At 41.2% G+C, this 21,001-nt stretch overlaps 1 protein-coding gene across 5 annotated transcripts in view; it reads left to right on the top strand.

The window, feature by feature from the left end:
* Window positions 1–17,542, top strand: part of OTUD3 (OTU deubiquitinase 3) — a 27,537-nt gene extending 9,995 nt beyond the window's left edge. For 2 of the 5 annotated variants that reach the window (XM_006924494.3, XM_025041308.1), the window contains exons 3-8: window positions 1,362–1,474; window positions 5,028–5,150; window positions 9,391–9,522; window positions 10,018–10,114; window positions 11,316–11,500; window positions 12,501–17,542. In XM_006924494.3, the coding sequence (XP_006924556.1) occupies window positions 1,362–1,474; window positions 5,028–5,150; window positions 9,391–9,522; window positions 10,018–10,114; window positions 11,316–11,500; window positions 12,501–12,677 (827 nt within the window). In that variant the 3' untranslated portion in view covers window positions 12,678–17,542. The remainder of the gene's footprint in view (window positions 1–1,361; window positions 1,475–5,027; window positions 5,151–9,390; window positions 9,523–10,017; window positions 10,115–11,315; window positions 11,501–12,500) is intronic. The other 3 variants (XM_025041306.1, XM_025041307.1, XM_025041309.1) reach the window with 3 other exon arrangements.
* The last annotated feature ends 3,459 nt before the right edge of the window (window positions 17,543–21,001 follow it).

Genomic DNA, 21,001 nt, shown 5'->3' with positions numbered 1-21,001 from the left:
CCTCCCCTCCCTCTCTTTTTCCCTCCTCCACACTCTCTCTCCCCTTTGCTGGGAACATAATTCTTGTATCTCCTTTTCGTTTGGGAATCATCTTTGTTTTCTTATCTGCTATACCTTATCTTTCCCTCCCTACTACCAAACTGGCTTTTGCTTCCGGTTGCAAAGTTTTCAGGCACAATCTTCCACAGGACTTCTCTCATTTCTGACATCAGCTACAAGTTTAGGGTTTCCTGAAATAACCCTCAAGTTCAATAATTTGCTGCAAGGACTCACAGAACTCACTGAAGGCTGTTATACTCACAGCTATAGTTTAATGCACGACAAGGATACAGATCAAAGTTAGCCAAAGGGCAGAGTCTGGGAAGTTCCAAACATGAAGCTCTGGTGTCTTCAGGATGGCATCTACGTGTAACAGAATGTTGTCAGTCATGAAGCTCACCTGAACTTTGGTGTCCAGAGTTTCTGTTGGGGTTTCATTATGCAGGCATTATTGATTGATTGCCTCAGTGGTTGAACTCAGTCTCTAGCTCCCCAGTTCCCCAGGTCTGGCCGATAATCACCTGGCCAGAGGTCCACCTTGAGTACTTCATTAGCATAAACTGTCAGGTGTGGCTGAGAAACCCACTGTGATTAATAAAGACAACCTTTTCACTTGAGAAATTTGAAGGGTTTAGAGGTTCCCTCCCAGGAGCTAGTGACAAAGGTCAGACATTTCTTAGGGCAAGACCAGATTCTTTACCATACCTACCTTTCCTGTAGCACTTACACATCCATAGTGTCTGTTTTCTTGTTTGTCCTCCCACTGGTTGAAAACAGTTTGAGGCAAACTGACAGGCTGTATAATGGAGTGGATGCCTTGGGGTCAGGCTGCCCGAGATGTAATCTCAGCTCTGCTGTGACCTTGGGCACAGTTAAACTACTCTGCCTCAGTTTCCTGGTGTATATGATGGTGTGCAGGATAATACCTCTTCGAGAGGGTTGGTTTGAAGATTAAAAGTGACAATCTATGAGAAGTGGGTAGAGCAGTGCTTGACGCATAAGTATTCATTAATGCAACTATTATGATCACTGCATTTAATATTACATTTCCAGTGTCTCTTATAGATTTAGGCTTATAGGAAGCATTCAGTAAATATTTATTGAAGGAATAAGTAAACGCATCCTTTATGAATGATTGGTGCCCTTCTGAGTAGCAGTCTGTACTGTTCAAACAGCTACATTCCTAGACTGACAAAGCTAATGGACTTTTTAGATATACACCCTTGTTCCTCATTATTTGGAACTAAAAATATACCAAAGCATGTTTGCATTTGGATTTTTCCATTATAAAGACTTCATTTTTCTCTCTTATTTCCATGCAGTGGCCAGTTTGGCAAAGCCTGGTACATTTGCTGGCAATGATGCAATTGTAGCCTTTGCAAGAAATCATCAATTGAATGTGGTGATTCATCAACTTAATGCCCCTTTGTGGCAGGTAGGTCATCTATTCAAGAGTTTATCTTAAGCTCTTCTTTATAAATTAGCTTTGGGAATGTCCTAAGATGACGGGGCATGACCTGTGTTATTGAACTATACAAGGTAACTTGTACTGCAAGCCTAACCAAAGACCAGAAGCTTGCGGTGGCTCGGGATTAAACCCTGTGCCATGTTCAAGCGGAGTCTGGAGTATAATTCGGAAACCTTTAAAATGCCAGAAATATTATTCAGCAGTCAGTTAATTGGGTAAGTTGGAGGCAGAGAACCTAACGTGAAAATACTACAGATAAGTCGGTAAAATATCTAAGTGAGAATTAAAAGGATTAGTGCATACAGATTTCTGTTTTGAAGTGTGCCTAGTCCCACATGTATGTTCGTGTTTTTAGGTGGAAGGAAACAAAGACCAAATTCACTTATAACCATTGCTAATAAGGATGTTCTGAACAACAAAATTTATTTCATGGCTTAGGATATCAAGTTTCATTTCTCTGGCCTGCTCAGCTGTCCATACGGTACCAGTGGTTTTCCTACAGCAAACGAGACTGTACAGGTGTTAAGATTGTGTTGTAGGGTGGCAGTGCACATTGTTGAGCCATTTCATTTCGCCTTATCCTCCCCCTGTTGTAAAGTAGCTGCCCATTCAAATTTCTTGGCTTTACTATCCTAAATTAACCTAATCGCCCAATTCCTCAAACTGAACATTCTGCGGTGTGAAAGGTCAAAGGTCAGGTGAAGATGTGCAAAGGCTGCCACCCCCTGCTCTTCCTCCTCACATTCCGAGTGCTTCCGGTACCTCGTAGTTCCACTCCCGAAGACTGGGCCTGTGATTTCTGTCCTTCCTCCTCCTTCTCCCTCAACTGCCTCTCTGTTTCTGACTTTTTATTTTAGTCGTATAAAACATACTAATTGTAGAAAAATTTGAAAATTTAGAAAAGCCCATAAAGGATAATAAAAATCTCCCAGAGTCACATTGTCTAGAGATTATTACTGTTAAGGTTTTAGTGTATATTCCCGTCATCCACACAGCCTCTTAGCTGTAAAAACATTCACACAAAACTGGAAAGATATGTATCACAATGTTTTTATACACATTTTAAACACATCTACACATAGACACATCCATATATATGTATACAAACACTCATGTGATCCTACGTGTTATTTTTAGAAAGGCAATTGTGGCCCTTTTTCTCATTTTTCCCATATACCCCCCAGCATATATATTCCTTTATAAATTGTTTACTTTTAGCTTTTGCACATTAAAAATAAAGTCAAACTTATAGAGCTATAATTTACGTAGAGCAAAATGCACCCATCTCAGGTGTAAATTTCTGCGTTTTGACAAATATAGTCACATAACCATCACCAGCACTATCAACATATAGAATATTACCATCACTTCAAAAAGTTTCCTCAGGCCCCTTTGCAGTCACTAGTCCCCTCCCCCATCCCCATCCCCTTGTAACCACTAATCAGATTTGTCTCCTACAGTTTTGTCTTTCCAGAATGTCATCTAAATGATACTATGTAGCCGTTGTATCTGCCATAATGTCCTTTTAATAAAATTACAGTAAAATAAATTAGATACTCCACAGGTCGGTGAGGAATTTTACCAGGATACAGTGAACAGGAGGGAAACAGTATCTGTGTATGTTCTTGGGGTAGTGTTGACGGAGAGACTGACACCAGGGAGAGCTATCATATTTTTAGTGAGGTGCTCTCTTTCTAAGGATGATCGTTAAGCCAAGAAAACTGGTTACCTTCTTCATTATCCCACTTTTTTGTCATTAAATGTTTATTGTTTAGCAGAAGTCATCAAAATCATTTGAATGTACAGCGTAATGACCCTATTCTTGCAAGAAATTACTCAGTGTCAACTTAGTAAACATAGCCTGCCTTTTCCTCAGTGGATAACTTTTTATTTTAGTTTACTTATATAAGTAGTTGTGGAAGATGATTCTGCATAGTTAGAATTTTTTTCCAATACTTTTCTGTAGTTTTTCAGGGGTTGCTAAACATTTTAAGTGTATGTTTTTAAGATAAATGTATTTGCTATACAATGGAGCTATCCACTGGATCTCCCCCATCTCCTCCTACCCCAGTGAAGCATCTTATGAAATTTAAGAATTGAAACTGCATTGGTTGCTGCTGTCGTGGGTAAAAGCTCTTGCATTAATAATGAGTAGGCTCTTACAACATGGAGATACTGAAACCTACATTTTTTTCCTGGTTACAAGTGGAATATATGCTTCCGTGAACATTTGAGACATAGAAAGTAAAAATTCTCTGTACTTTCTCCATGAAAATCACAGTTAACAGTTTGGTGACTATTCTTCTAGTTATATTTTTCCAATTCATAATGTGTGTATAGTATTATTAGCTAAATATGTAAATGCTTTAGGGATTATGTCATTCAGAAATTATAATAAACAAGTTTCCTTTCCCAGCACTCTTTCTGGGAGATAAAATGGTGCTGTCTCTATTTCGTGTGTGTCAAAACCAGACTCTTCACTTCGAGACCTAGATATCCTACCTGGAGAGCACTTCCACGATTCTGACTTCTAATCCCATGTGGTTCCTGTTTGTCTATGGTTTTTTGCTGTGCTTTTAGACCACAAATACTGTTGAAATTAATAGTGGTGTCTTACTACATGTGACTTTCAGTAACAACAAGAAGGAAGTGCTAATGTTTTAGACTTTTAACAAAGAGGTGGTTACTGGGCTTTCCAAGTGACAGGTGCAGAATTACTTCAGAGTTTCTGTCGAGGTGGTGTTTTGGGGGAGTATACCCAGGCTAGACCTTAGGGCTTCCGTATTGCCTGACTCCAGGGAGGAACATTCTCTTGTTCGGGTGTACTCCAGGGGTGCCATTCACAGAGAATTCCTTGTGATTGTGCCTCTCAGGTTGTGCAATGCGGTAGTGCTGCTTCACTGTAAATCATTTTGTTATAAAATTGATGCAAGTGGGGGACTTGAGTTTGTTGATGTTTCTCAGTGTGTGGTTGATAGAAAATGCCATTTTTGTTGTAACGACGGGTGCGGGTGGATTTACTGTGAAGCTAATGAAACATAAGTGGTAGACCCCTCATTTTTTTTAGACCCCTCATTTTTATAGCCCTCTTTCAATGTACTGGGCAGGGTTCTAGCCGTTTTTATATTTGTAATCTTGTATTTTTTTTTCTCAAAGAGCCACCCCCCCGCCCCACCGTTGAGCTTCAGGTCCGACAGATCTGCATCTGAGGGGCTGAGAGGTCCCAGTGCATTGAAACTTAAGCCTATTTAACTTCATTGTAAATCTGCCCCTAGTTTTTGAATATGCGTTTTTGTGTGGACTTATTTCCATATAGTCCCATAATAAACATATGGAAGCATACACCATGGATGGGAGAAAGATAAGTCAGAAATTGCTCAGGACATATCCTAGTCATATTCCCAATCCATTCCATGTAGAGCCTGTTGGCTGGGCTCCCTGGACAGTCTAGGCGACATTTCTCTCCAGAAGCTGACCCTGTCCAAATCTTTGCTGGCATCTCCCCTTCTTTTGCTTCTAGATTCGTGGTACAGGTAAAAGCAACGGGCGGGAGTTACACATCGCGTATCGGTACGGAGAGCACTACGACAGTGTTCGGAGGATCAACGACAACTCAGAAGCTCCTGCACATCTCCAGACCGATGTGAGTGGGGCCTCTGTTCCCAAGTGTGTTCTCAGCTCTGGAGGAACCAGGTCAATAGCTGGGCGCCTGGAGCTAGAAACCAGTGGTGTTTTTTTGGAAAGTTGCCTTTAAGGATGTGTGGGCTTGATTTAAAAAATTTTCTAAGCTCAGGTGAGAGAGAAAGATAAAATTGCTTGTCGTCCTTTGCTTTCCTTAAAAGCTGATAGCTATGATTATGTGAATATAATTTGTATAAAACTTTGAATTACTTTTATGTTTAATGTGTTTAAAATTACGCTTTGTATCTAAAGTTTGGAAACTAGAAAAAGTAAAGAAGAATAAAAGGTACACAACATCAACTACGTGGATACAATTTTTGTTGTCATTTTGTATTTGTATAGCTTTGTTTCCTGCTTTTTAAAAGTTAACATTATTGCATAAGTGTTTTCTCATGTTATTTTACACTTTCTTAGTAATCTAAAAAAAAATAACTAAAAAATTATTTCTCGAGTAGCTAATATTTATCCATAGGTCAGAATTAAAAATGTATAACAGGATATAGAGTGAAAGTCCCTCTCCCACCCCAGTTCCCTCCCTGGATGCACCCAGGGTTACCAGTATAGCATAAAATCTAGTGACATTTTATATATCGAGTAACTATGTGTGTATGTATGCATATTCCTCTTTTTTAATGACGGCACAGTATTCTGCTGTATGGACGCATTATAATGTGTTGACCAGCCCCTTACCGATGGACTCTCTGGAGGCTTTCAGGCTTCTGCTTTTACCAGCAGTATACATCTTTTCACACAAATGTGAGTGTATCTTTGGGATAAAATCCTGGAAAGGCCCTACTGCATCAAAGGATGTGTGCATTTATAATTTTCAAAGGTATTGCCACATTGCTCTCGGTAGAGGTTTTACCAGTTTTTACTCCCACTTGCAATATGTGTCTCTTCTTGCACCTTTGCCAGCACAGTGCTATCAAATTTTTAAATCTTTGTCGGTGTTAGGGAAAAAATTGTTTTCCTAACAGTTTACATTTGTATTTGTCTTATGAGGGAGTTTATGCACCTGTTCCTGAGTTTACGACTTACCTGTATTTCCTTTTTTGTGAGCTGTATTCATTTTCTTTGCCCATTTTTTTTTTCTATCACGTTTCTTAATGATTTTTTAGGAGCTTCTTATATATTAGGGAAATTATTGGCCTCTGTTATGAGTTGCAAATATTTTTTTCACAGTCTGTTGTTTAACCTTTTTTTTTCCCTATGGTTTTTGCTATAAAGGAATTCTTGATTTTTATGTGGTGAAACTTATTAAGTTTTCTTACATGTCTTCTGGGTTTTGAGTCATAATTAGGAATGTCTTTCCCACTCTAAGGTTAACACAGAGTTCTCCCATAGTTTATTTTAGTACCTTTATGGTTTTGTTTTTTAAAAAATTTAAATCTTGTCTCTATTTGGAATTTATATTCATATAAAGGTGTGATATTTGGCTCCAACTTTATATTTTTCCTTGTGGTTACTTTGTTATATCAAAACCATTTATTAGTTATACATCTTTTCTTCACTGATTTAAAGTGACTTTTTTTCATATACTAAATTCCCATGTGTATTTGGGTCTATTTCTGGACATTTGGGTCTGTTCCACTAGTTTCTCTGCTCATGCGTTAATGTGTTCATTTAGTTGGTAAGAGTATATTTTAAAATCTGGTAGAATTTTTTGCTCATCATTACTTTTTTTGGTAATTTCCTACATTCTTGCTTTTTAAATATACATATATGAACGTTAGAATAAATTTTCTTGTCTAGTTTAAAAGAAGTCCTGTTCATATTTGTTTTTATTGAGGTCTCATTTAATTAATAGGTTAACTTAAGGAAAAATATACATATTAGTAATGTTGAATCTTCCTAGCCAAGAACCTGGTAAACTTTATTTGTTTAATTGACTTTTTTGGTGATCTGTAGGAGCATTTTTTCCATATAGACTGCCCATATTTTGTTGAGTTTATTCTTGGGTGTTTTGTGTTTTCTGTTCCTCTTGTAAAGAAAGGATGTTTTTCTCGTTTATATTTCCTAGCCGATGATCATTTGTATATATGAGAATTATTAATGAAATGTTAATAACATGCATACCTGGCTGTCCTACAGGATTCTTTTTTTAAATTGAGCTAAAGTGTACATAATATAAAATTAACCATTTAAAACTCTACAAGTCAGTGGCACACAGTACACCCACAAAGCTGTGCAGCCAGTTCCTCCAGCTCCAAAACATTGTCATCGCCCCTAAAGAAAACCCCTTGCCCATTAAGCAGTCAGTCTCCATTTTCTTTCTTCCCCAGCCACCGCCAGTGTACGTTCTGTCTTTGTGGCTTTACCTGTTCTGGGCAGTTCGTAAAAATGGAATCACACAATTCATGGCCTTTTGTGTCTGGCTTTCACTTAGCATACTGTTTTCAAGATTCATTCTATTGGAGCACATATCAGTACATCGTTCCTCTTTTTTTTTTTTTTTTTAAGAGACCTAATAATATTTCATTGTATGGATATACCGCATTTCATTTATCCATTCTGCTGTTGGGCATTTGAGTTGTTTTCACCTTTTGGCTATTGTGAATAGTGCTGTGATGAATATTTGAGTAAAAGATTTGAGTACCTGTTTTCAGTCTTTTGGGTACGTACCGAGGAGTGGAATTAGTTGGGTCATGTGGTAATTCTGTGTTTAACTTTTTGAGGAACGGCCACACTTTTTTTCACAGTAGTTGCACCAATTTACATTCCCAATGGTAATGTTTTGAGGGCTCTACTTTGTCTACCTCCTCACCAACATTCATTCATTCATTCATTCATTTAAAGTTATGGCTACCCTGCTAGCTGTGGTATCTTGCGGTTTTAATTTGCACTTCCCTAATGACTAGTGATGTTGAACATCTTTTCATGTGTTTCTTGGCCTTTTGTATCTCAGAGAAATGTCTAGTCAAGTCCTTTGCCCATGTTTTAACTGGGTTTTTTGTGCTTTTGTTGTTGAGTTGTAAGAGTTCTTTACATATTCTGTTTATTGGATTCTTATCAAATATGTGATTTGCCAGAATTATTTTTGTTTGTAGTAGTTTTCGTTTGATGTTTTTTTTTTAGGTATAGAATTATATCATCTGTTAATAGTGATAACTTTTCTTCTTCTTTTTTTATTTTATACTTCTAATTTTTCTTTTTTTGGCTAATCCATTAATTATTATCTCTCAAACGCTGTTAAATAACAATAATAGTAGTGGAAATCCTTACTGTGTTTCTTATTTAATGGAAGCAAAGCATCGTTTTGTGGACTTACCACAGTTACCTAACCAGCTTACACTGTGAAACCGTCAGGTTGTTGCCAGTTATTCACCACTGTTAGTGGCACTGTCATGGGCACTTTTACATAAATCCTTTATGTACATGACAGAATTTCAAAGAATCTTGATATACATATTGCCAAATTGTTAGGATATAATTTTGTAATGGGTCGCTTTTTATTAACACTCTAAGGAATGTACTGCATGCTGCTGGATTCCACTTTTACATGCAAAAACAAAACTCTCCTTGCCCGTTTCCCATCCGCCTGCATTAGTAGGAAGCAGAAGCAGAAGGTGATTGGGCAGCCATAGAGTGATGATTGTAGCTTTTCTGATTTAGGCTTAGGTTGTAAAGGCCTTGTGGATACTAAGTGAACAGCTCTTTGTGGTTTTAGAATTTGGATTGAATGGTTCCCTTGACTGTGGTGGCTGCACGTGAGGTTAGATGAGTCACGATCACCCGTGATAGTCCAGTCCGGATGGGAAACTTCAGCACATCAGAGCTTGCTGATGATCAGATAGGCCTAGGGAACCAGATGAGAGCTGCCTGTATGTTTCTTCAAGGTGAATTGTCCGGCCGCAGAGCTCGTCAGGTGCTAGAATAGAAGATCTTATTAAGCTCACGTTGCTAGAAATCAGCTGAAGCAAACGCGTGCTGTCTGAGTCAGCAATCGGGTCCGGGATGTTGGTGTCTAGGAGCCGTCGGAGCTCTGATGTCACTCTTATGAACAGTTCACCCCATGGCTTGGGCCTTTCTTTTTTCATACTTCTGTTGTGGCCCAGAATCTCAATGTCTGGATGAAATTTAGCCTGGTCATTGCCGTTCTCCTAAGATTGTTTCCGTAATCTTTTCCCTGTGTATGTAAACGTTTTGCAGATTAGCATAGTCTGCAAGAGATCCATGATTATTACTATTCATATTTCTTTTAGTTTCAGATGCTTCATCAAGATGAATCAAATAAAAGAGAAAAGAGCAAGATAGAGGGAGTCGACTATGAAGATAACCTGAGAGATGAAGTGGAAGATGCTGTCCAGAAAGTTTGCAATGCAACTGGCTGTTCAGTTAGTATTTCTGTCAAGTAGTAGTAATGGTTTATACATAAGCATCACTGTGTTGACTGGCTTGTTTCGTAGGCGCCCCTCCCCCACAGCCTGCCAACACCTGATAGGCCAAAATAGGTCCATGATATTTGTAATTTGATGAGGTTGTGTGATACAACTTAATGAGAGCTGTTTATTCATTTCTCTCTCGTTGCTAGACGTTATCCAATACTACTCAAAAATCCTAAGGAAGTATGTGGATTTAGTTTTTTTCTGACTTGTGTTTATAAAAGTAAAAGAGCATTTTATACAAGTAAATGAGCATTTCATTTACATTAACTGGTTATTCAATAAGGTTACCAGCTTTATTGAAAATTGACATTTTCTAAATGGAAAAGATCTTGAAACCTTGTCTCAGTCTCACTGTTACATCATTTTGTTTATCAGATTGTTGAAGTAGAGAGAGATAGAAAAGTATATCCAGAGTTTTGAAGTATTCCTTTGTTTCTTGGACAGGATTTTAATTTGATAGTCCAGAACCTGGAAGCTGAAAATTATAATATTGAATCTGCAATAATTGCCATGCTACAGATGAACCAGGGGAAAAGAAATAGTAAGTCCATGATTGTTATTCATAGGCTTTCAAGATTATTGTATTGGTGATTTTCCAAAAATTTATTTTTAATTAAGTCACAGGTAATAATTTTACTGTCATTCATTCAGTAATTGTTTATTGAGTACTTTCTGTATGCAGGCATTTTTTACTAGGTCCTAGGTCTGCATCAGGGAGAGTATAGTCTGGGGGTGGGGTGAAGACAGATAAGTAAACTGGCACGAGAATATATAATGGAGTTAGAGGTCTAAGGTGCTAGGGGAAGGCGTGAAAAGGCCATGTAACCCAGTTTTGGAGGGATGGAGAGTATCAGGGAAGAGTTTATTTTTTTGGAAATAGATTCTTTATAAAACCAAAATGATAACTAAAATTGAACAGAGAGAATTTTTTCTGATGAAAATATTTAGATTACTAGCATCTATCAACTCTTGATAATTCAGAATTATTTTTACTTGAACTGAGTTTAATTTTATGACACAGAGAAAGGAAAAAGATGTGACATCTTAACTGTTTTCTCAAGTCACTTATTTAAAATGATTTCAATACTTATTGCAGATAAGTATTTCAATACTTATTACAGATATTATGTGCCAGATACTGTTCTTGGCATTATAGTTTTCTGTGTGATGGGGTATTTTATTATCCACGCTATATATTTACTGTGCCTTCTTAGAAAGTAATAAGTAACTTAGTCATTGTGAGTTTAAAATAACACTATCCAGTATCTTTGCTATCCAGTATGGTATGTACTTGACATGTGGCTAAGTGAGACCGAGGAATGAAATTTAAACGTTATTTAACTTTAATTTTAATAGCCACATGTAGCTTGTGGCTACTGTATTAGATAGCATAGCTTTAGAGCCTGTCTCTTTTCTAGTTTTATGGGTGCAAATGAAAGATTCTCCCCTAAAAATTCATATTAAAGAGTGGTTTTATCCAATGAAACAGAACACTGCTGGTGAGAAGCCGATGATAAGACTGGTCAACAGGTTATTTTAAAATTTATCTTCCAAATTATACCAATTTTTTTTCTCCTGTATTTACCACTCTGTTGACTTGATATTAGAATTTGCTTCAAGGAAATTTGCTGTTCAGATGATAGTGATCTAGGGATCCAGGTAAGTTTGGAGTCATTTAACAGTAATTGAATTGTGTAACTATCTTAGGTTCTCAATTTTAATAAAATGTCTTTCTTTGGAAGATGAAGAGGAGAACCTCAAGTCCAGTGGCCGAGTGCTTAAGCAGAGTGGCCCTTTATGGGAGGAGGGTGGCAGTGGCACCAAGATCTTTGGAAATCAGGGCTTAAATGAAGGCAAGACCGAAAACAATAAGGCGCGGGCCAGCCCTAGCGAAGAAAACAAAGTGAATAAAAACCAGCTCCCAAAGGTATGAAGGGATGAGTCTCAAAGGCAAATGGTGGGCCGCTGTAATATGTTGGCAGTGGTGGGAATGTGGAGCTCATTTTAATGCATAATTTTCTTTTGATTAGTAAAAGTAGTTATTGTAGAAAATATGGGGAATGCGTAAAGGTGTATCAGGAAGCAGAATGAAGACCTCGCTTGTCCTGTTTGGTGTACACAGGGACCGTTGGAAGGAAGTACACGCTGAATTGTACCGTGCGTCCACACATATCCTCCTCCTCCCAGCTGACGTTACTGTGTGCATGGGCCGTTTCCACGTTAAGCCACGTTACATAATTCCAATTTTTATAAATACCATCATCTCCAATGAACACCTGCATAATTTATTTGTATAAATCTTTCTATTTTGCATTGTTTTCTTGGTTAGAGTCCCAGAGAGGACTTGACAGGTTAAAGGGCATGGACACTTGACTCTTTTTAAAGCTTTTTGGTAAGTCGTCAAGTGCTTCCGAGAAAGATTGTACATCTCCCTCTCCGCGCGCTACTCACAAGCAGTATATGACACCATTCATTTTACTGAATTTAGAATTCATTTTGAGACTTTCACCAAGTTCTGAGCTCAAAGTGCAACGTAATGTAAAAAGCCACAGGCAGAGGCAAAAATGCAATAAGCTTCTGAGGAGTTTGTTAGGATTACCTGGGGCATTAAATTATGTAGAGAAAGGTGTCCTGTGGCACATTCGAGGGTTATCTCCTGCTGGACTGGGGTTAATGTTTTTTCAGGGCATTTTGAATTGGTTTATGAGAAGAACGGAATTGATTTTGTTTGCTAGCTCAGCACGGGGATGTAAATTTAAATGTAAATTGAGCCGTAATGGAAAATAAATCACGTTTGGTCTCTTATGTGGGATTTCTCTGTTCCAATTGAAAGGCAGGCTGTGCATCTGTCAACACTGCATCTCCCTTCAGCAGGTGGCAGCCTGAGTCAGCCGAGCTGGTGACTCACCCAACGTCTTCTCTTCTAGGTCACAAACAAACAGAGGAGAGAGCAGCAGCGACTGGAGAAGAAGAAGCGACAGGAGGAGAGGCACCGCCACAAAGCCCTGGAGAGCAGGAGCAGCCACAGGGACAGCCACCGGAGCGAAGCAGATGCGAACGCGCAGGTCACCTTGGTGAAGACCTTTGCGGCTCTCAACATCTGAGTCTGGTCCGCTGGGAGTTGTAGGAAGCGAGTGGAAAACGGAGTGCTGCGTACCAGGCCTTCCCGCGGGGCCGTCCTTACGAAACAGCCCACGGAGCCCACACATAAGCTCACACTCTGAGTTAGTGCCCTTCAGGCTGCCTCTTTATTGTTCAGAGTTTTGTTAGTAGTGTGTTTTATTTTATGAAAGTGCAGCGAAGCCATTCATGTTCCGTAATTAAAATATTGAGTTTTAGGGGTAGATAGTTCGATCAGGAAAACCTTTGAAGTGTGGTTTTATTTGCCCTGAAAATCACAGTTCAGTGACCCTGGGATCTTTCCTTAACACTTGGGGTGAGTTTTGCCGTAATCGTTCATGAGGTCATTTAGAGTAGATTAATTGCTAGAAATTCAGAATGACAAGTTTCCTTTGTTTCTCTTTCATTTTCAAACAGACGTATTAATGTACAGGATAGTTTATAAATGACCTCCAACTCAGGAACATGTTTAGATTTAATATTCTTTTAGTCCAGGTTAATCAGAAAATAATTCAGGAAGTGTTCTACCCAAGTAATATGACATAGGGACTGGGGCCTGTAGTCAAGGTGGCAGTTGAACAACTGCATCTCTCTCCTTCCTGATTCTGACATTATTTCAGATGGGGCGCAGGTGCTGTCCGTTTATACTCAAGCCATATGATCTATGTATCTGACTGTTAATTAGGCCTGGGCTTTGCTGGAAAAGCGATAGTGTTGTTGAGTTTTTGGTACTTGTTTCTTGTTATGATACGGTTCCGGGATTCTCATAGTTTGGGGAGCAGAATCTATAGTTGTAAAGGGATTCTTGAGTGTTTGCCTAGGAAGAGTCTAAAGAGTTATTTGATTTTATAGGGAGAATGGAAGAATATCTAAGATTGCTCATGTTCTCATTTTAAGCAACTGTATTTTCCTCCTTACTTCTCTAGACTTAGATGCCTTCCAAGAAATAAAAGGTTACTTGACCTGTTGCTAAATTTTCTTAGTATTGTGAAAATGAAATCCCATAAGATGCTGCATTTTTTTTCTTTTTTTATTTAAACGCTGTTTGGGATTCTGATGTTAGAGAGACTCTCCAGCGCCCACCACAAGTGGTCAGTGACTGAGGTTACACCAGCAGGGCAGGGGACTTATTTTGGCTGAGGACGTTGAGTGGCTCTGCAATTCTAAAGTAGACACGTTTGGGCTGTGGGGATATGTCATTTCTAAAACTGAGTTAGGTGGATAGGAACTTTAAAACCGTGATGTCTCAAGTGGCCAGACTTGGACAGTTTTTGCCTAATATTTAGACAAGATACACTGAAACAAAAGGTACATCATTAGTTACCTCCCCCACCTCCAATTTCAAAAATTTTAAAGTTTAGAGGTAAAGGGAAAACAAAAAGTTTTGAGTTGTGTGGGCCTATCGTCTGGGCTGGCCCTGGGCTCATTGAATTTGTCTTTATCAGTGAGCGATTTGCTTTCTTTGGTTTTAATGATGTATTTTAACTTTTTGCTCTTTTTACTATGGTGACTTTTTGTGGTTGGAGCATCAGTTGTCTCTAGGAATTGTTCCCAGGACATGTGGTTTGGGCTCCTTCCTGGGGCAGTACATTGTACCTGTTAGCAGGCTGAGAACAGCACAGCCTTTTTCTCCTGTTCCTTACGGAGTCCTGAGTTCGAGGCTTTAGAACTCAGTCCAGACAGGTGAAGGGTCTCCGTTATCCGACTGTCTCCAAGGGAGTGAGGTCCGGTGCTTTAGGATCTACTGTCTCTTGGCTTTCAGCTCTGAGCAGATTCCGAACTGTGGCTGAGCTTTTCCGAATGAACACCCTTTCTTGTCTGTTTTGAACTACGAGAGTGCAGGAGACTAGATTCTCTCAGGGGGTCAAGATTGTATACCAGGAATTCAGCATAATTAGGAGTCAGAAATAGCTTAAGGGAGACCCATGGTCAGAGGTTTTATTTACTTGGTTAATGGACGTGGCCTTGAGCCCCATTGGGTTTTAGAAGTTTTTGAAGCTGCTAAAAAGTTAATAAAGAATATCTGCACATTTATTTAGAAATTACCTAATTCTACCTAAGAACCTAATAACAGGCTTCAGCATGTCTGGGGTAAAATAACAGTGGTTTTAAAAACTAATCAAATTGCTTCAGTAATTTTCTTTTATTACTGCTTTGTAGCTTTCCAGTTACAATTGGCCTGTATTTCGTACATTAATTATTGGGAATGGGGTACACATGTCCAGCTTCAGTGGCATCTTCTGGCTAAGGATTTGAATTTAGACCTCACTGCCTCAGTCTCACCGGAATACAAGGTGGGTAGAATCCTCACACTTAGCCGCCGGAGGAGACACTTGAAAATGACTTTATTGGCAGCCAGAATGGAGGCCCAGCACGTTCAGTCCTGGATGGCTATTGTCAGCAGTCGTTCCTCGTACAGCTACTCACGTGCCCTCCATAGTAGGAAGTGCATCTTTCTTCATTCACTTGTGTGACATGTTGGCCGTTAGAGATTAATGTCACACAGGATCGTCTTGGTAGCTTTTAGTGAGGCTGGGAGAAAGGCATGGGGCAGCGGTCCACGCTGCTTACTAGTCTTATAAACTGTATATAAAGGCTTTATGGATTTTAAAACAAGAATTTTTAAAGATTAAAATAAATAAAATTGTAGTGGCAACAGCTTTGTACTAGAGGGATAGATATATTATAACAATGTAGAACCACACTTTTAAGTAACATAGTTGCCACCAGGAGATATTAGATAGGATGTGTAAGTATATTTAATTTTTCAATAATATGAACATATGCTTTCAGGAGCACTGGTTGGGGAATTGTGGCAGAAAGAAGAATCTTAAAGGTTAGTCAAGGTTGTCTGTAGTTTCTTTCATAACCTCTGAAAACACTTGCAAACCCATTTTGATTCTGAGGGCGTGTGAAGTGCCATCGCCCTTGGGCATTTAGAGCTGGCTTGCGGAGGTAATTTAAAATGCCCAGCCCTGCTTCCCTGGGGAGCTTTTACAGTGTGATATGATATGGTTGGGGGTGGGAGGGAGGCCCTGTTAGTGGGGGACAGTTGCTCGCAAAGTAAGGAGGTGGGTATCAGATGGACATCGGCCTTGAACTGTACTCGTAGTGAGTCCCTGCCGTCGATGTGCAACTTCTCTCATTCTGAGACACTCTAGACTCTGCCTGGGTTTTACTGGGTCAACATAGAATGCGATCAGTTTACCTCTGAAGCGTGCAACCTGAATAGTCAGTCGGTTGAAGGAAACTTGGATCCCTAGTCAGAGCTGACGGAAGCCGCCCTGGGCCTCGTGGGCGGAGTGAGAGCGTCACATGTGTGGCCCTCTCTGACTCCCGTTTTGGGTAGACACGTAGCTCTTTGCCTTTTTACCTCAAGACTCTATAGCGAACCTTTAGACTCAGAGTCCGATGCAGTTTTTCCGTTTTGCCATTGTCGTTAATCAGTTTCATCTCAGCTTTCAGAACAGGTGTTGCTAAAACTCTGGGGCCTTCTGACAGTTGTTCTGAGGTGATGTAATCATGGCACTTTTTACAAGGTGTGTTTTCCTGACTCTCAAGCAAATGGTATTTTTCCACCGATGTTGCATTGAAGATCTAGATAGGCATAATTAAATTATAGCAAATTTTTTGCCATCTCCAGTTGGAGGGGCAAGTGGATAATTGGTTTCAGGTGGAGATGTTGAGCACCAGTCACAAAGTCCTCGCACAGTGTGGGACCCACAGCATGTTCCACGGAGCCCAGCCCCAGGGAGGAGCTGGGCCTTGTCGACTGCCTGGGTCGCTCTATACCCAGGTAGATTCTCTGAGAAAACTTCCCGCTCTTAATCATTTCCTCTAAGGGGTGACTTTCTAGAGTCTCTCTCTCTCCTAGTTAGGACTACTTCGTATGCGGTTAAAATGTTTAGCATCCTTGCAAAGTCACTGGAGAAGGAGGCGGTACCAGTAATGAATATATTTATGTAAAAGCATGAACTCCTGCTTGGCGACTTTGTTTTAAGCAGGGCATGCCCATGGTGCAGATCGCCGCTCACCGTGCTGGCGGTCAGGGGAGGCAGTGATCACTGGGCAGCACCCCTGGGTCCGTCCCGATCCTTCTCATGTCAGCACCCAACAGGTCACCATTTCCAGCCGTCCATGACAATCATTTGAGCTCAGTCACAGACCTCAGCCTGCAGTTCGATCCCCTGGCACGTCCCTTGACCAAAACTGGGGGAATGCTGGTGCGGGGCTCCTGACATCTTTACTCCCTCATTCGCTCTCCCTGGAGAGAAGGGCCCTCGGCCTCCCAGCCCCCCTTCCAGCACCTCCCACCCACACCGAGCTCAGTGACAAGAAGAAAAGAGCCAGGAGTCGGACTTCAGACCTACATGTTCCTCTTGCTGACGTAGAAGTGCCGGCGGGCGTCAGTCCCTTCGCGAGGGAGGGCAGGTGTGTCTGGAGAACACGAGGGTCTTCACAGGCTCAGGAACCTTCTCTTTTTTCTGACTGCACTAAACGTGTTCTAGCTTCGGCCTGGAGATGTGTAAGACCTCCATGGGGTCATGATCCATAGACTCAGCGAGCCTTGCCTTATCTATGGGCTCGACGAGGAGCAATGTGACCATCGTCTGACGTCCGTAGCCCATACCCTCTAGGTTGTTTTTTTCCACAGATTGCGTTACTCTGAACCATTTTATTTTTTATTTACCAAAGTACTGTACTTGGCTATTTGCAGTGTTTTCAAAACCAAATGTTTCTTTTTTTGTGTTTTTAATCTTCAATACTTGGTGCAATAGAAGCTGCAGAGATGTGCCACTTTATCTATGAAATGGAGTTTTGTATACCAATAAATTCTAGTTTAAAGACAGAGTTGCAAGTTTATTTTTGTCACTATCTGACCACTGTTCGAGCGCGTGAGTCTGAGAGAGCCTCTTCGCGAAGTGTCCTTTTTAGAGACTTCTGCACGGAAGGTGTGTGTGTGTCCGGTTGAGTGCTGTCCCAGTGTGTAGTTGTTGGGCGTCTCGCTGAGCTTCAAGCAGCGGACTGTAGCTTTGGTGGGTCTGCACCGACCGGCAGAGCCACCCTTAAGGACGGCACACTCACGATTTCTGCTTGGTACATAAGGACACTGATAATTTGGAGTGTCTAGATTCAGAGCAGCTGTCTGGCTGCCACCTTGGGGTTTCTCTAGAACTCAGGGTTGGTTTGACCCCATTCTAGGAGAAGGTGTACTGTCAGACACACCTGGACAGCAGTGACTGGAACCCGGGCTTACCTAGAAGAGGTCCTCAGTGGGGAAGGGTGGCCACCGAGAACCAGAGGGAGGGGAATCCCTCAGCGTGTCCAGCAGGGGCCCAGCCCACACCAGGGCTCTGGTCAGTCTCAAGGTCAAGACTGGTGCGGTCACCGGGCCTCGCCCTGACTGCGAATTTGGCCTCGAGACTCCCACTCTCTTGTTTAATTTTGTACTCATACAGCAGCCCTTGAATGGACGCTGTGGTACTTTGATAATAAAAGGTATCTAGTACCACGGGGGAGGAAAGAATTCGGCTACTGGCCAGGCGGTTCTTCCGCAGTCTCTGTTCTCGTGTGATTTTCACCTCATTCTGTGACACAGACCTCTGGGTGCACAAACACTTCCCAGCTCCTGAGCCCGTGAGGCCCAGGTTCTGGACCCTGTAAACCCAGCTGAGATTCTTTCTGAAAGATCCTGCCTAGGACTAAAGTGATGTCCTTATTTCATCGTCCCCTCCCCCAGTTGGGAAACTTTGGTGGCCTCCTTCATTCTGTCCTGACAGTGATTCAGCCAGGGCCAGGGGGCCACCTCGCTAGGTCAGGTGGTGGTGGAGGGACTTCCTGCCTGGGTTTAGGTGACCTGAAAGGTCCTTTCTGTGAGATCTGATGTCTGTAAGGACAGAAATGTTCCCATGCCAGGAAGGGAATAATTTTAAAAACCAAGGTTTATTATTTATATTTTCCTCTAAGCTACAGTCAGCATTGCTGACTCTGGGTGAGTACAGTTTATGAAGCCAAAGATGGAAATACCATAAGGGGGAAAATGGCTCTTGGTAACTGCTCGTGGTTGCCTAAGAGAAAGCCGGCTGGAAAACCAGGTTTTAAGTTACCTGTTCACGAGACACACCACCAGCCCTTCCTCTTAGCACACAGAAGTAGGTACGTGTGCCTTGATAGACAATCAAAACGTGTCGGAAACCGCTCTGTTCCAGCATAGTTTTGACTGGACTGCTGGACAGAGTGAGCGTTCTTGGACCACGGTGATGCAGTCTTAAAATTTTTGTTTGTTTGTTTTTTTTGTTTTTAAGAATCAAGACCAATCCTTCCTTCTACTTCACAGATTCTGTCTTGGCAGAAGGAGAAGTTTTCCACCTTGGAGATACTTGTCCCAATCACCCTGTGGTAGAGAGACTTAGCTATCTCAAGATACTCCATTTTTATTCAGTGTATTCGCCCACCCAAACATCCAAGAATCCACCCACATTTCTCGAACCTGTACTGTGTGTACAGGCCCTGATTTCTGGATGTTGAATCAGAAGTGGACCCTGTCCTCAAAAAAGTTTCTGGTCCAGGAGTGAAAGTGGACATGCCACTTCAGAAGAACACTCAAAAGATTTGGTGGAGAAAGTGACATTCGGCCTAGGCATGAAAGGGAGGTAGGATGTGGAAATAGGGAGCAAAGGCATTTTGGTCTGAAGGACCAGCATAAACACAATCCTGTACAGAATTTGTTAAGGATATGCAATTAGTTTGGAGAGAGACTGGGAACTTCTTCAAATGCTTGCCGGGCACCTTTTGCTACTGGGAGACAAATGCTTTTCTTGCCGAATGAATCCCAAAGATCAGGCGTGCTTAGCCTATTGCGACTGCCTCGTTTCAGTGTCAGGAGTTGGCCCATGTGTGTGTGTGCATTTTGACCTCGGACCACATCGCAGGTAGCAGCCCTGCAGGAAAAGTGTTGTGCACTGTCTGTCTCTCCAGCCAGTTTTGCCTCTGCCTCTGTGGCGACATCCGCTCAGGGCCCTGAAGGTTAATGATCTTCAAACACGTGTCCACTTAAGATAAATGAGCAGTCAGGGTAATGAGCCAAGGGGCTATTCAAATAAATTAGCATAATATTTATCATATGTATGATGTTGCTTCCCTAAAATAATAACAATTATCATGTGTCCATGGATTCAATTGAACAGATATTTATTTAGCATCTACGGTGTGATGGATACAATAGGGGAGACAAAAATATGTAAAGTGACCTAGCCTCGGGGCGGAGCTTCTATAATGCTCTAGGCACTTCGAATACATTATCTCATTTAAACCTTAAAACCACCCTGTAAGGCTGATTTTATCCCCGTTTTACACAGGAGGGAATAAATAACTGGTACAAGGTCATATATTTGAACCTGGGGCAATCTGCCCCTACTATATAGGAACCCAAAACAGGAATCCAGGAAAGGCATAAACACATTGGCAGTTCAGAGGAGAGAGAAATCTGCCCCAGTTGGAAAAACATTATGGGAAAGTTGGCATTTGAGATGTGCCTTAAAACACATGGCTTTGAACATGGCGATGAGGAGCCTGTGAACAGGGAAGCTTCTAGGTTGAAGGAAGGTATTTGCACAGAGATGTGAAGGCCAGAGGCATGTCCTAGGAATGGTGAGAAGCACAGAGAAATGCATACGGCTGAATAAACAAGGCTGGACAAGCAGGTGACACCAAGCTTGAATGCCAGGGATTGGAGGACAATGGGGAGCCTGATGGTTCGGAGGGCGGAGGAGTGATGTGACGCAACTCAAGCTGTGGGAAGATGAAGGTGGCATTGGTGGACAGGATGGAGACTGGATGGAGGATGGGGAGCTGGAAAGCCTTCGGTCCTGAAACACCAATCTTAACTCTGTCACGGCACTTAACTCGTGTGGGTTAACTGGTGGTGTCCGCCTGCCAGTTGGCCACATCTGGTTTGTCTATCTCAGCATTTGGCAAGGAGCGAAGAGCATGGATTATAGAAAAGCTTATTGAAGGAAAGGATGAACTTTAATACAGCATTCAGATCTCCAGCAGTAACGCTGCAAAGAACCCCAAAGAAGCAGACGAATGAAATCATAATTGGACTCTTAAGTTAATTCAGGAATTCCAATGTGATTTCTAACACTTATTCTGCAAGTTATTTAACTGAGTACTTTGTTAATAGCTTCTGTTAGGGGCTAAGTGGGAACAAAAGCAAAAACCAATCCAAATCCTGTTACCAAAATTGGAGAGGTAAGCTATGAAACATTCAGGTGACAAAGTCTCTTATCCAGCCTTGATGTAGCCC

This window comes from Pteropus alecto, unplaced genomic scaffold, assembly GCF_000325575.1.
Source record: "Pteropus alecto unplaced genomic scaffold, ASM32557v1 scaffold39, whole genome shotgun sequence".
In the NCBI taxonomy this organism is placed as follows: domain Eukaryota; kingdom Metazoa; phylum Chordata; class Mammalia; order Chiroptera; family Pteropodidae; genus Pteropus; species Pteropus alecto.
Note: the sequence above shows the minus strand (reverse complement) of the source record. Positions and strands in the feature narration are given on the sequence as shown.